The following is a 15289-nucleotide window of genomic DNA, read 5'->3' on the forward strand; positions in this document are numbered from 1 at the left end:
AATTCGCGTTTCTATTTATAGGCAAATAAAAAAGGTGGAATTGACTTGGATGCCCTTCAACTTGAAAATAGAGGAAACCGTTTCCTTCTTGTGGCGCCCGCCACAAGGCTATGGCGCCCGCCACAAGCACAAAGTGGGGCGCCTTAGTGGACGAAGTGGGGAAACGTGGGAGTTGAGGAAGTTGGACTTGGACACGTCATGGCTTGGTCTGTGGCGCCCGCCATGGGGTAGGCCATAAGCACAAAATGCTGAATTTTAGGGTTTTCAACCCTTTTTCACTCCTTTTCTCGATCGGGGCTCCGACTAAAGTAAAAACCTGAAAACAAAGAAAAACACAATAATAACACAATAAAATGATAATAAAACAACTAGAATGCATGTGAAATCGGAGTCGAAAATACGTAAATTTTAGTGTGATCAAACTCTCCCACACTTAAACCTTTGCTTGTCCTCAAGCAAAACATTGAAAAGCTCACAAAGGAAATTTTTGCGTAAACGAGTGCTTCAGGTAAAAATTCCAAGTTCAAGTCGGGATGTAGTGATAGGTACTAACTGAGTGAACTAAGGGTATCGTGATGACACTAATCCGCGAATACGGACATAAGCTTCATTCCTATATTAACCAACCCATATTATCCCACAATACCTAGGCCTGCCTCTTCATCTCTTTTGTGTCATTTTCATTCAGGCGCAATCATATTAGTCTATATAAGTTTTTAAATTAGTACTAAAGAAGAAAGCAATGGTGGAAATTTATAAGTGAGGAAGGGAGTGACGCCGCTTGTAGAAAACGCGACGCATGAAGAAAAGGTTGCACACAAAGAACTAAAGAAGAAAGCTTATAAAGCCCTCTTTATGATTCATCAATCTGTTGATTGAGATAATTTCAAAAAGTCAGTGATGTTGAGTCAATGAAAGAAGCGTGATCACAAAAGAACCCATGAATAACTTCAGATGGAAGAAAGTGAAAGCATAACTGATTTTTTTACTATGGTTACGAAACTTGTGAATCAAATAAAGGTATGTGGAGAAATGTTGACATCAAGATCAGTTGTTGCAAAGATCTCGAGGTCATTGGCTCCAAAGTTCGACCACGTGGTAGTAGCCATAGAAAAGTCGAAATATTTGTCAATATTTATAAAGGAAGAACTTTAAAGGATGCTTGAATCTCACGAACAAAGAATGGTTGGAAGAGTAGCAAGAAAGTCGAAAAGTGATGTGTCTTTGTAGGTGCAATCAACAAGAGAAAATAAAGGCAAAGGGAAATGGTTCGACAACAAAGGTAGAAGAGGCTACAATAATTCGACTGATAGAGAAAACCAACAAGAAGGAAATTTGTCGAACTAGAGAAGACTCGCGTACCAAAGTAACCAAATAGGTGGTGTTACTGGTAGAGGAAGAGGAGAATCAAACAAATCGAAATGAGGTTCCATTATCTTCGAGAGTAAGTGGCAGAAGGGAAGCTAAACTTTAAATACTGCAGAATTGAGAATCAGATTGCAGATATCATGACAAAATGAGTGCAAGTCGAAGTGTTCAAGAAGTTAAGATCTATGATGAATGTAGATAACTTAGACACAATGAATTAGGTGGTGTGTTGATTTTTAATTCCTTGTGTCGAAATAGGTTGCTCGACAAAGGCAAGGAAATGTCAAAATGTCAAAGTATGTGGCAACAAAGATTTTGACTTAGGCTTATTTTATAAATTTAGCTGAATTAAGTTAGTTGGAGTTTTGCTTAGTGAGCAAGCAAACTCAACCTATAAATACGGAGTAACCCCCATAGTTGAAAAAGAGAGAAAAGAGAATACAGTTGCATATTTGAATAAAACTTAAATTTGAAATGCAGAGAGAAATTCTGCAGAAATATTCATTCTCTTCCCCTTTTCTCCAAAACCCTAATTCCCTTTCTTTCCCAATTCATCTTTTCGTTTTCTCTTTTATTATCAATTACGCAACAAAATTCTCTATAAATTTTGATAAATTTCCAATACAATAACGAAGGATGTCTATCCTAAACACACTAGAATTGTTAGCACTTATAAATTGGAATCTCATGATAATTATTCATCTCCAAAGTGACACATTTTTAATTTAAAATTTTTCTAATAAAACTGTCGTATGCATCCATATCATGAACTTTCTATTTTATTGGTCCTTTTCGCCGTAAGTTTAAGTTAGATATGACAGATATCTAGTTCACTTTTGCTACATAATTGCAACAAATAAGAGAACATTTTATACTATCTCAAGATAGTTTTAAAAGATTATTGTAACAAAAAGAAATTGTAGGTTGAAAAGCGTGTCATAGTCACGTTGAAACAGGCGAAGGGTGTGGGAAATAATACAGTATTTTTCTTAGGCGTGGCAATATTTGTTGGGTCATTATATATAATTTGACAACCAGAGGTTTTCGTCCTCAGCTCAACATGATCCAGATTTGTATTTAAAGATTATAAATAATTGTTAATAATTTTGGCATTTTGTTTAAATAAAAAACAAATAACATAGAAAAAAAATGAAGTAGAGGAGAAGGTGCTGAATGTCATGTGCTACCATCACATGTCCCCATGCTGGTGCAGTTGTAAGAAGGCATATAGTAGATATGGAATCATAGATTTGTCAGCAATGGGCTATCAGTTCGGATCGGTCATAGCTGTCTTTTAAGAATTGGGTCAAAGAAATTATGTGTCTCTCCGTTATTTTTTAAGTGTAATTTTTTTATTTGTTACATATTATCACAATAGTTAATCATTATTATTCCTTTTGAAATAATAATTCTCTTTTTTTCTTTAATATCTTTAATCTTTTATTATATTCATTTGACAAAAATATATTTAATACTATCTTAAATTTTACAAGTGACAATTAAATTTTTTTTCTTTAAGAAAGTGACATTTAAAAAAGAACGGAGAGAGTAGTAATATAAACTCGACTATGCATCCATAAACAAACATGTCTTTTCACTATTTCTTTTAGTGAAGACCACGTAACTTTATCTATGCAATCACAACACAACAAAAGTGTCACCACAATTACAATGGTTTAAAAATAACACTATCGAATTTTTAAATGGTGTAGGAAAATATCTAGTGTATTTAAATTTTTGAAACATCGATAAATCTTGTGTTACGCTTTAGATATTTCAATTAATTCGATAAAAAGTTATACTAAATTTTTTGAATAACCTACCCAATATTTTGTGACTCAGTGTATTTTGCAAAATGTGGATATTAAAAAATAAAAGAAGTATTTTTAATATTATGAAAATATGTTAGATTGTCATAAACAATTAATTGATTCAATGGTGATTAACGATGAACTTAATAAATAGGATCACAGTTTGATAATCCGCAACTGCGATTTTTGAAACCATTTAATGATAGAAATAACCCCGAACTGAAGGTTAGGGTGTCGAGTCCAATTGAAGGTTGTAAGAAAGATTCCTCCAAAAAAAATTCCAACTTGGGGACATGTGATGGCTTTGTCTTTAAAAACCCTAAATAATTGTCAATAATTTTGGCATATGTTTAAATAAATAAAAATATAGAAGAAGAAAATGAAATAGGAAGAGAAGGTGCTGAATGAGTTTTAACTATAAATCCACAAACACATGACTAGTTTAGAGATAACAAACCATTCTATCTTAGAGACAATGTCTTTTGCAGCAATAACAGTACTAGCTTTCCTTTTCATCACTTTGACATACTTCTTATTCACATTCTTCTCAAATCCAAAACAGAAAAACAGTAACCACAAAAAGCCACCAGGTCCACCAACTCTACCAATTATCGGAAATCTTCACATATTAGGTAAACTTCCACATCGAACACTTCAATCACTCTCTAGAAAATATGGTCCAATCATGTCCTTACAACTTGGTCAAGTACCAACTGTTGTCATTTCATCTTCAAAAGCAGCAGAATTATTCCTCAAAACTCACGACATAGTTTTTGCAAGCCGACCGAAGACTGTAGCATCTGATATCCTGTCTTATGGTTCCAAAGGGGTGGCTTTTTCTGAGTATGGTCCTTATTGGCGTAATATGAGGAAACTTCTCTCTTTGAAACTTGTTAGTCCTTCCAAAATTGAGAAGTTTGCTCCTATTAGAAAAGATGAGTTGGATGTTTTGGTTAAATCATTGGAGAAAGCTGCTTCAGTGGGTGAGGTTGTGAATGTTAGTGAAGCTGTAGAGAATGTTATAGAGGATATTATGTATAAGATGGTGTTGGGTAGGAGTAAGTATGAGGAATTTGACATTAAGGGGTTGGTTCAACAAGCAACGTCTTTGTTTGGAGCTTTTAATCTTGCTGATTATGTTCCATGGCTTGGCGTACTTGATATTCAGGTATGTATGTGTTTGTTATTAACGTCTATAAGAAAAGAAAGATTGAGTATTGACTTTATTTTATTTTTGAGTCTTCAAAGTATTGTGATTGTGTAATTTTAGTGGAAATTGTGAAGTGACATAAAGAACAAATCTCAAAACCTAAAATTAAGGTTTTAAATAGCAATACACCTTAGATTGTAGCATGATTTTAGATTGTAGTATGTGACTTAATTACATTACACAAATTATGTTGAAAATTAGATGTAGACCCGCTCTTTAATTAATTTTTATTTTTTTTTATCAAATTTTAATTATGTTATGAATTTTTATTTAGTAAATATGGGAAACAAATTTATATTATATTAATTTATTATGAGTTATAATTGAGATAATGATATGAGTTAATCATAAATAAAATAAAATAAAATTTAGGCAAATTTAAATAATTTTAAAAGCTATCACTAAGCGTTTATTTTTTATATTTTTTCTCTTATAGATATTTAATTATAAGTTGTTAAAGATATGTATTTATTTTTAGTTTTACATAAAAAAATTATTTTATTTTAAATTATTATCAAATAAAGTATTCAATAGCTTTACAAATTAATGTGTATAATGTCAAATTTTAGTTATATGTGAGAAATTTAAAAATTTATTATTTGGTTTTATATTTTTTGTTTGATATTATAAGAAAAATATAGAAAATAAATATATATATATTCGATAAAAAAATGTTGTATTCTCTATTATATTTCTAGATCAATTGAGAGTAATTTAATCCTGAAAAATTGCAAAATATATACGTTAGCATTAAAAGTATATTTCAATGATTTCTTTTGTTACTGTGATTTTAAGAAAATAAAACATATTCATTGAACATCTTTTACTTTTGAAATTTTGAAGAATATATTTTATTGCAGTAATCTTAAAGGATTGAACCCCAAACTATTTATCAATATGCAATAAAAGAATATATGTATTATATCATATTTAAAATTTTGCAATGTGATTTTAAATTTCAAATTTTAAAAAAAGTCAATACATATGTTTTAAAAAATATATTTTTTAATTATTTAATTTATATATTTAACTAAATATATATTTTCTAAATTTAATATAATTTTATTTACATCAAATTATATATTTTATATATTTTGTATGTTAAATATATATATTTTTAACTAAATTAAATATAAATTAATTTTATTTTATTTTTATTAATTTTACTTTTATCTCTTTTTATGCACTTGTCTCTTTTTATCTTATAATATAATATATTTTATATCTTTTTTTATTATATTTTAATTTATTAAATTTTTTTGAAAAATTAAATGTTAAACCGATAAAGTATTTAAATATTAGTATTATTTTTTTGTAAAATATATGATAAAGAAGTATCATACCATTTATTTTTTAAAAATTGAAAGATTCTGAAATTATTTTAGAGAGACTAAGTACAAAATAATCAAAATATATTTTTTTTCATTTTTATAATTAAGAAGTTATTTTAAGACAAATATAAATAATATTTTATAAAGTTTATGACAATAATAAATGAGAAAATTAGTTGTATGTCGAAAAACGATTTGTTGCAAGTTAATTAAAATTTAATTATATTTATCTTATAATGTATTTTATTAAAAGTAATAATATATTTTGACCATTTAAAGATTTAAGATAGATTAGTATGATATTTTTTGAAATAAACAAAATTAATAATCAAATATCAGATTATTGTATTTTGTATTTGTCAGGATTCGAATCCAAGATCTTTTTATAAAGGGTAATAATATGTTTTGACCATTTAAAGATTTAAGATAGATTTTGAGAGATGCAACATAGGAAAGTAAATGATATGGAAAAAAAAAGTTGAAATATCGCAAAATAGTTTGGTGCATTGAATTTAATAGATATAAATAGATAAATACCATAACTTTAAACTGCGGTTGTGGGTGCAGGTGTGGTTGCAGTTGCGGTTACAAGTGTTGTGATTAAGGTCATTACAGTTGTTATGATGCGCATTGCGGCCGTTGTGACGTGAGTTTTGATTGAGTGGTGTTTGAAATATATTGTTGAAAAGTACTTAATGTTTAAAAATGTTATTACATTGGAAAGTAAATAGGGTTACGAGGTTCTAAAATTTTGAGATTTTATAAAAACACTTAAATAAACATGGATAAAATTGTATGATTTAATTTCTAAAGCAAACGAAAGCGTGATCTTAAATCACACTGCAGTTGCTGTTTGATGTGGTTGCAGAGGCAACTGCATCCGCAATATTATGGCTAGATTACACCGCAATTGCGTTCGATGCGGTTACAGAGACAATTAAATATACAATATTGTGACTGCAATTAGAAATGCGGAGTGCATTTTAAAACTATGATGTATACTAATCCTTCCTTTCCTTATTAAAAACATATTTTGATTTTGTTTATGGTTTTTAATTATTATAAGATGTGTAATATAAATGAATTGAACTAACTAATAAAGTTCGGTTGGTAGGTGTACATGGACATCCGATATAGAGGTATGAGTTTGAATACGTGACATTCTTAGATCTACCTTTCGAAACACCTAGATAGGAGAAAATTGAAAAAAAAAAGACAATTTATTTAATAATTGAATCAAGTCTAAAATATTTCCCTGTTCACTTAAATATTTCTTTTATCAATTTTATCCTTAATTTTCATGTATGATTATGTTAAGTTCATTGAAAATATTCATTTTGTGTATAATTTTATTTATTAATTCATTTTTAGGGATTAACACGAGCTTGTAAGAAAGTCGGTAGAGCAATTGATGATGCACTAGAGGTGATAATAACAGACCATGAACAAGTTACTAATGTAGACAAAAATCGTCATGAAGATTTCATGGACATACTTCTTTCAATTTTATACCAAACTACTGATCATGAGAATGAATCAAATGATGTCATTGATCGAACTAACATCAAGGCTATTTTACTCGATTTGTTAATAGCAACACTTGATACATCTTCTACTACGATTGAGTGGACTTTATCTGAACTTGTCAGGCATCCAAGAGTCATGAAAATCTTGCAAAATGAAATACAAAATGAAGTGGGAAATAAAAGAATGGTTGAAGAAAAAGATTTGAAGAAATTGAATTACTTAGATATGGTGATTGATGAAGTCTTAAGACTTTATCCAATTGTACCCTTGCTACTCCCTCGTGAATCTAGAGAGAGCATAACAATTGATGATTATTTTATAAAAGAAAAGACACGAGTTCTAATAAATGCATGGGCAATAGGAAGAGATCCTAATGTTTGGTCCGAAAATGTTGAAGAATTCTATCCAGAGAGATTCATCAATAAGAAAATGAATTATCTAGGAAACGAGTTTGAATCAATACCATTTGGTTCTGGTCGTAGGGGTTGTTTTGGGATTCAAATGGGTTTAATTACTGTTAAATTTGTTATAGCCCAATTGGTGCATTGTTTTAATTGGGAACTTCCATATAATACGAATCCTTCTAATTTAAATATGGAGGAGAAGTTTGGAATCACCATACCAAGAGCTCAACATTTACTCGCAATACCAAGATATCGTTTGGTTGATGTTGAGCTTGAATAAGTCTAAGAATAGACTGTATCTGTATTCAACATGATTACTACTAAAAAAACATGCAATATTGTAGGCCTATTAATGAAATCAGTGTAAAATAAATTAATGAATATTGATTGTTTTCAATCTGTTAATGGTCAACGTTGAGTGGAATGAACTTATCTGTTAAATGCCTCGTCTTGTCTTTTACTCAAAGTATTTGTTTATTTTTGTACTACTATTATTACTAATTTCAAAGTTGATATGTGACATAAAAATCTAAAAATGAGATATACAACAAAATTTTAGTTCTAAATTCATAAGCCTTTTTGCATATAGGTTTCCTATTGAAAAAGTTTTTTTTTACAACCCAATCTGTAATTATGTTTTTTGGGATGAAGTAAGGGATTACATGGTCTTACTTTGAAAAAAGAAAATTCAATTGAAAAAATATATTTTTTTACATATTTTTTGGGTAAAATTTTTCAACTTTGTTGTATATCTCATTTTTAGATATGTAATACTAGATTTAAATATGAGTGACAAGTTACATCAGTAACAAATCCAAAGACATGTAATTTTTCAAATTGAAATTAAGATTCATAAAATAAAATTAGGATTACATAGATGAGTTCAACATAAAATGCAACATTACACTTTAATATCCTGGTGGACACTTCAACATCTTCAGAATATCTTCGAACGATCTTGAAATCATCGCTTCCGACTCGAGCGGAACTTTTGTTTCGAAACGGAAATACGTTTTCCACATAGCCATTACACCCACTTGCGTCTTGAGCTCAAATTTGATGAACTCAATCTTCCCTCTGTTGCCAATCGACGGTGAACGATACTCGAGCTTCACAATCTTTCGATTGTCTCCGTAAGGTAGGAGATAATAAATTTCATCTTTGATATCTTCGAGGGAGGTGAAACCGGTGAGCTTAAACGTGCACCCGAGTGTAGAGCTGGAGAAGGAGACATTTGCAACATACCAGTTGATGTTTATTTGTGACATTTGAGACATTTTCAGTTTGTGTAAAATATAACATAAGAACACCTTAATTTATAGAAGTCATAGATAAATATGGACTACTCAATAAGTGGCATGCGGATTCCAGAGATATATCTCCAGAACCACACCCTTTTATCTTGTCCCGAAGATGCATTTCCGGAAATTCTCTTGAACCAGTTTCAAAACAGAACCTATTTTTTTTATAAAAGAACAATTGTTGTTATGGGGAATATATAAAATGCATTAAGACACAATACGAACAATTGTTGAATATATTGCACTTCATTTATATTGAGACACGGTTAAATACACTTATTTCTTCGGCTACACAAGAAATTAAAAAGAATCAAAATATTGGTCGCCGACTAAATCTATGGGTGGTACCCCCTTGGACTTTTATCCATTTTATTATCTTTCAATGTTACTCAATTTCTCGAGCTCTTGCATCATTTCTATAAAATAATCCAGTCAAGTCTCAACTTTTGTTGTTGAGTGAGTCATCCATTTCGGTGATGTAAGTGGTATATGGCATCCCGGTTTCAAGTAAACTTAAACAAAATGACTTGATTTTGAGAGCCACCCAATACACATAATACGATCATTTGAATTTTGAGATGGGGCGATACACAGTGGAAAAAAAGTTTCAAAAAAATGTATTGTGTCAGATCAATACACACTCGATCATACACACATGCTATTAGGTGACCCATTTCAGAGAAGCACGTCCATTTTGTCCCCGGAGCCGGTCTGCTAAGGCAAGGAACACGAGTGTTGTCTTTAAATCTGTGTTCCAAGATTGTGATGCTCCGACCAAATGATTTATGTATCTCATTATGATGGTTTTGAGTCATGTGGTTCACTGAGTCCCAATCTCTACACAAATTTCCCTTACTATTTCTCAACCAATTTTTTAAAGTAGCACGGGCAGACCCAAGTCTGTTAGTTGTTGTATTTCCAAGGTGTCTAACAGTAACTCCATCCTCACACATTCGGTACCTAGACACATAACTGTTATAATCCAACATTTTCAAGAGTTGTTGCATTTCAGTTCTATCCCCCCCTAAACGCTTTGTTAGTTAGGTACCAAATATTATACACTTGCTTGATATTTGATATATTTTCGGGGGGTTTCCGTTTCAATGTTGCAAGTATATTTTTCGGTTGAACCAGATTCAATATCATGTCAGTAACACATTCCTTCTCTTCCGACCTGAGCTGACACACACTAGGATGACCAACTAAATTTTTCACACAAATCATGGTTATGCAAACCACATATCACATTAAATCTCTAGTTTTTATTTGCCAACATGTAACCACACACCTTAAACGAACAGTCACATTTTCTTGAACAAATGTATTCTCTTTTAAAATTCTGGAGAGGATTTCTATATTTCCCGTTTCTTTCACATGTCATTCTCACAAAGCGCATCTTCTATCCGAAACATTATAGGACCTTCCGATAACCACACCAAACCTATGTTTAGCGGCCTCCATACAAATCCATTGAAGCATTTGATCACGAGATTCAAACTCTTGCTCGTTTTTCAATTGCTTCCCAACATCTACCGCCTTCACGACAACACCTTGGACATCCGAAGAAACAACTTGTTTTGGAAAAACATTGGGGTGCACCATATCTAATGAAAATAATTACAACATAACATCATATAAGCGACACTGCTCTAAACAGAGTTGGAAATTGAATACAGACTAGTTCCAGAAATGCATCTCCGAAAAAGTTCATGTGAGTGCACTCTTCCGTTTAGATATGTTTTGAATGATGTCAAAATTAGGAAATAGCGTTTATGTACATTGGACGGTATCATCTGAGTCTAGCCGTGCATTTTAGCATTCTCGCATTAGGAAGCATGCCATCATTGTTGAAAATGGTCTGGAGAATATTTATGCATCAAAATATTGTGTTGAACATGAGAAACATGGTTTTAAGTGAAAAATATTCATTATATATCGACACATACCACTACAGGTCGACCTATAGATGACTTTTTAAAACTTCAGGTCGATACATATATGCTACAGGTTGGCATGTATAATACAGTATTAAAGCCTATAGCTACTGTTTTGTGTGATGACTCCACATGTCGGCACATAGGAGGCACATGACATTGATAGGTCGATACATGACATTCAACAGGTCGACCTATGCCTCGTACAAGTCGACTTATGCCTCATATAGGTCGACACATGACTTCAACAGGACGACCTATACGATGATTTTTTCTTGCATATTTTCATATTTTCTCAAAGTTAATTGCATTCCTTTTTGCTCTCATTCACCCATGCATATATATAATTCACACATGCATCATTCTCTAGTGAGGTTTCTAGAGTCAATAAAACATACATGAATCCAGGATTTCAAAGTATCTCATCATCTTCAATCCAATCTATGCATACACACAATCAAACTATACATAATCATTTTTTGATTAGGTGCCATATAGATTAGGATTAATAACGTCCAATTAAGTTTATTGTACTGAGATTATTGGGTTGCGATCTTTGAGGGATTCAAATAAGAAAACCAAGGTGGGGTTTTTCTTCAAGATCTTTAGGGTTTGAAGGTTTTGAACAAGATTATGCAATTCGGATCCGATCGAGTGAAAGCCTTGAGACTAGGTGTGTTGGCAAGGGAGTAGCGTGAAACGGTGGATCGTATTGACAAATATTGGGTTCAAGAAGTATGCGCTTGGGATTAATTCATCCGGGTGAAAGCCTTGAGACAAGGAGGTCGTGCAAGGAAGTAGCAACAACATGTGAATTGAAGCGGCATTGTTGGTGACTCGATTAAACTTTGATCAAGTTTTTTATTAGAAATTAAAAAAAATTATTTGAAATTAAATATTTTATTGTGATATATATCACAAATTTTAGATTTGATTCAAATATAATTTATTTTCATTAAATAAAGTTTTGAATTTGACTTGCAATTTGTAGCGGTAAATTCATGATCATCAAGCTATGGATAAGCTAGACATCAAATAACAAGAGTCGCCACCGCGCTTTTATTATTTCCAAGGGAAAAGGGAAAAGTACGAACAAAACCCAAAAGTAAGAAGTTTTCAAATCAAAACTAATAAAATGCCAGAGATTACAGGTAAGGGGGTTGGTTACACAGAGGGAAGGTGTTAGCATCCAAAGTGTCCTAGTTACTCCTAGGGAGCCCTTTTTTGTGTGCATATGTATTTTGTACAAATTGATGTTTACAAACAAATAGAATGGGGGGATGAGAAAAGAATCCGTTAATTATATTTTTGTCTTTGACAAGACCTTCGGACTTGTGCCTACGTACCAACATAAAAATGAGGGATCAAAACCTCGTAGTTTGTGATAAAAATTTCAAAGTGGATGCATTGTTTTTAACAAAAATTAAGTTTAAAAGGCACAAAGGCCTAAAAATGGCTTGAATGAGTTAGTTCTTTTTGGCTTTTTTGAAAGTTTAGGTCAAGTATAATTAAGTTCATTTACAAGTTTGATTAAGAAAAGAAGTTTGAAAATGCAATGGCATAAGGCCAAAGTTTCTAGTTTACAAAGTGGTCAAAGTTTAGAATAAAACTAGTTCAAGCAAAGAAGAATTTTTAAAAGGAGGGAGAGATTTTGAAATTAAAGAAGTGGGGAGGAGATGAAGAGACTAATCCTAAGCACAAATTTAAAAGTTAAGAGTTGAAAAGATCTGACCGATGGGTAGCCATCCAATAGACAAGAATGTCTTATGGAAACCCCAAATTCCCTTGGATATTAGAATCAAGTCACAAATAATGCATACAATATTATCTTGAAGAGCAAGGCATCAAATAAAGATAGCTCATCCAAGCTTTAGCCACTCCATGATCTCCTTCAAATCTGCTCATGTAACAGATGAATTCCACAAGTCACGAGTTCAAAATAACAGCTTAACAATGATCATTTTGCAGATGAACTCAAAGGGATCTTCAAAGATGTATCAGATGAAGTTTCAAATTGCAAGCACTTGGTTACATGATAGTTGGCATTGGCCAAGTCCTTAATGCATAGGGATGTTGCCTAGGTTCTAAGTCCAATTGTTCAAGATCAAGCCAACAGTCCACACAATAGTTTTTTAGGGTTTTTGTTTCTTATCATGTACATTGATGGTCAAAGACCACACAAACAAACAAAATATATACAAACAAGATATATCACACAATATGGTCCAAATGGGCAAAGTGAAAATGACATTAAATAAACAATTAGAATGGTATGAATAATGGCAAATGAATAGAACTTAAAAAATTAAAGTGCATTAAAATAAAGGAATTGAAATTAAATGTTAGTTGTTAATAAGTTAGAAGTTAGTATTGTTTTGCTTTTGCTTTTGTTTTAAGTCATTCTTTGGAGAAAACTCAACCCACTTATCACAAGCATGGATCCTTGAGCCAAGACATCTTCCAAAGGAAGGAAAAAAGGCCAAGTTTCCACACAATACCATGAAAGAGCGGAGACTTACAATCTCACTAACTAGAATGTTATGCCTTTTGTGTCAAAAATTTAGCGTTATGTTAAGCAATCGTAATTGTACTTATGTAGAAGTCATAACTATTTGAGGTCGGGCAATAGAATTTTGGTGTTAATGCATGTTAGAGACATAATATAATGGACTATGCTCATGAAACATACCACACACAAAAAGAATATGCGAAAGAGGTGACCTAATCTCATCCATACTCATGTTGATTTTTCAATCAACTAGCTTTAGAACTTTGAGATATCATAGTCCAAATGAAATGGATGCATAAAGAAGGGGAATTAGATGAAGAGGGAGGGGAATGGATCAAAACTCAAATTGGTCAAAGGAGGACTTTTACCAAGTTAATATCATTCATTCATTTTGGAAGATGGAATGTACATTCCATCAATCCCCTAAATTCAATGATATTAATCTAGCAAAGTCAAATCAACCTTGACCAAGGCCCAACAACACAAGTCAAACTTATACAAACCATCACAAGAGGTCAACACAATTATTTGGCATTTATTCAATTTAAAAATACTAAAAATAATGCATTAAATTAAATATGGTTTGTCAAATTCCTAAAACCTCATAAAAACACCAAAAATATGGTCATGAGATTTATCATAGGTCAAACAAGGTCAAAAGACCTTGGAAAAAAATTCAGAATTTTTAAAGACTTAAAAGTATTTTTAAACAATTAAAAATAATCACAAAATCAATTAAATCATGAAAAATATTAATAATGATCCAAAAAATAATTTCAATTCAAAATATGAAAGAGGAATTTATTTAAATTTTTTTGGTGAAGCTCTCATATTTTTTGGATCAATATTAAGATTAATATGAATTAATGAAAATCAAATGAATTAAAACAAAAATCAAAAAATCAAAAAAACGTGAGCCACTTGACCTCCCTCATTAATTGAGGTGGCAGATCAAGTGGACACAAACGCGCGTTCCATGATGGAACCTAGTCAGCACGCCACACACGTGGTAATCAAAACCAACGCCTAAGATTAAAACAATTCAAACAAGATCAACGGCTCAGAACCTGTCCAGCATACCACCGGCGCTGGACCTCCGGTCACCTTCTCAGGAGAGGTCCACCGGACTGGTTCACTCATCATCATCATCAAAATAAAAAAGGAGGATATGATCTGAAAGAAAAATGGCGTAGAGCATGAATCTGACCTCAATATCAACTAACTCCAAATATATAGAAAGATATGAGGAGTTAAATTTTGAGGTGTGTCAACTGAGTCGCTTCGATTTGACCTCAAAGCAACTCAATCTTCTTGCCTACATTGGTAGGACTTCAGACAACCAAAGATCCAAGAGAAATGAGTGAGAATCGAAGAGAAGAAGTTTTCTGAAATTTACCTTCAATGTTGTGCAGAAATGGATCTTGCTTGCTTCAACCTTGATCTGATCACACTTGAGAAGCTTGTAGGAGAGGTTTGGCAATGGTACAAAGCTTTGGATCCTGGAGTTTCTGAATCTCCAAACAGTGAGATTCAAACTCAACTTTCAAGTTGAAAATTCTCAGGTTTTCCTTTGAATTGTGTGGGTTTCAATTGGGGGGCAAAGCTGGTGTGCAAGGTGTGTTTGAATTGAGCTCCAAGGGCCTGTATTTATAGCAATTGGGACTGATATTTGCACACTTGAAAAATTGCTAAATTTGGACATTTCATGCACAAGCTTGCATGGGCGTGTACAAGCCCATGAAGCAATCCAATTTGATCCATGTACAATCATTATGAAGTTCAAATGAGGATTGGATGTCAAGGCAATGTGAAATGTGATTTTTGGCATTTGATTTCTTCCAATCATGCAGACCTGTTAAAGCCATGTGCAACCCTAGCAATCCTTATCTAAAAT

The 15289-nt window shown here is 32.0% G+C and overlaps 1 protein-coding gene across 3 annotated transcripts in view; it reads left to right on the forward strand.

Moving 5' to 3' along the window:
- The first annotated feature begins 3593 nt into the window (after positions 1 to 3593).
- Positions 3594 to 15289, forward strand: part of LOC127118555 (cytochrome P450 CYP736A12) — a 69334-nt gene continuing 57638 nt past the window's right edge. Inside the window, exons 1-2 of one of the 3 annotated variants that reach the window (XM_051048767.1) lie at positions 3594 to 4347; positions 7092 to 8070. In XM_051048767.1, coding sequence (XP_050904724.1) covers positions 3613 to 4347; positions 7092 to 7931 — 1575 coding nt within the window. In that variant the 5' untranslated portion in view covers positions 3594 to 3612 and the 3' untranslated portion in view covers positions 7932 to 8070. Of the gene's footprint in view, positions 4348 to 7091; positions 8071 to 15289 lie in introns of those variants that run through there. The other 2 variants (XM_051048766.1, XM_051048765.1) reach the window with 2 other exon arrangements.

The sequence above is a fragment of the Lathyrus oleraceus genome, chromosome 2, assembly GCF_024323335.1.
Source record: "Lathyrus oleraceus cultivar Zhongwan6 chromosome 2, CAAS_Psat_ZW6_1.0, whole genome shotgun sequence".
Classification (NCBI taxonomy): Eukaryota; Viridiplantae; Streptophyta; class Magnoliopsida; order Fabales; family Fabaceae; genus Lathyrus; species Lathyrus oleraceus.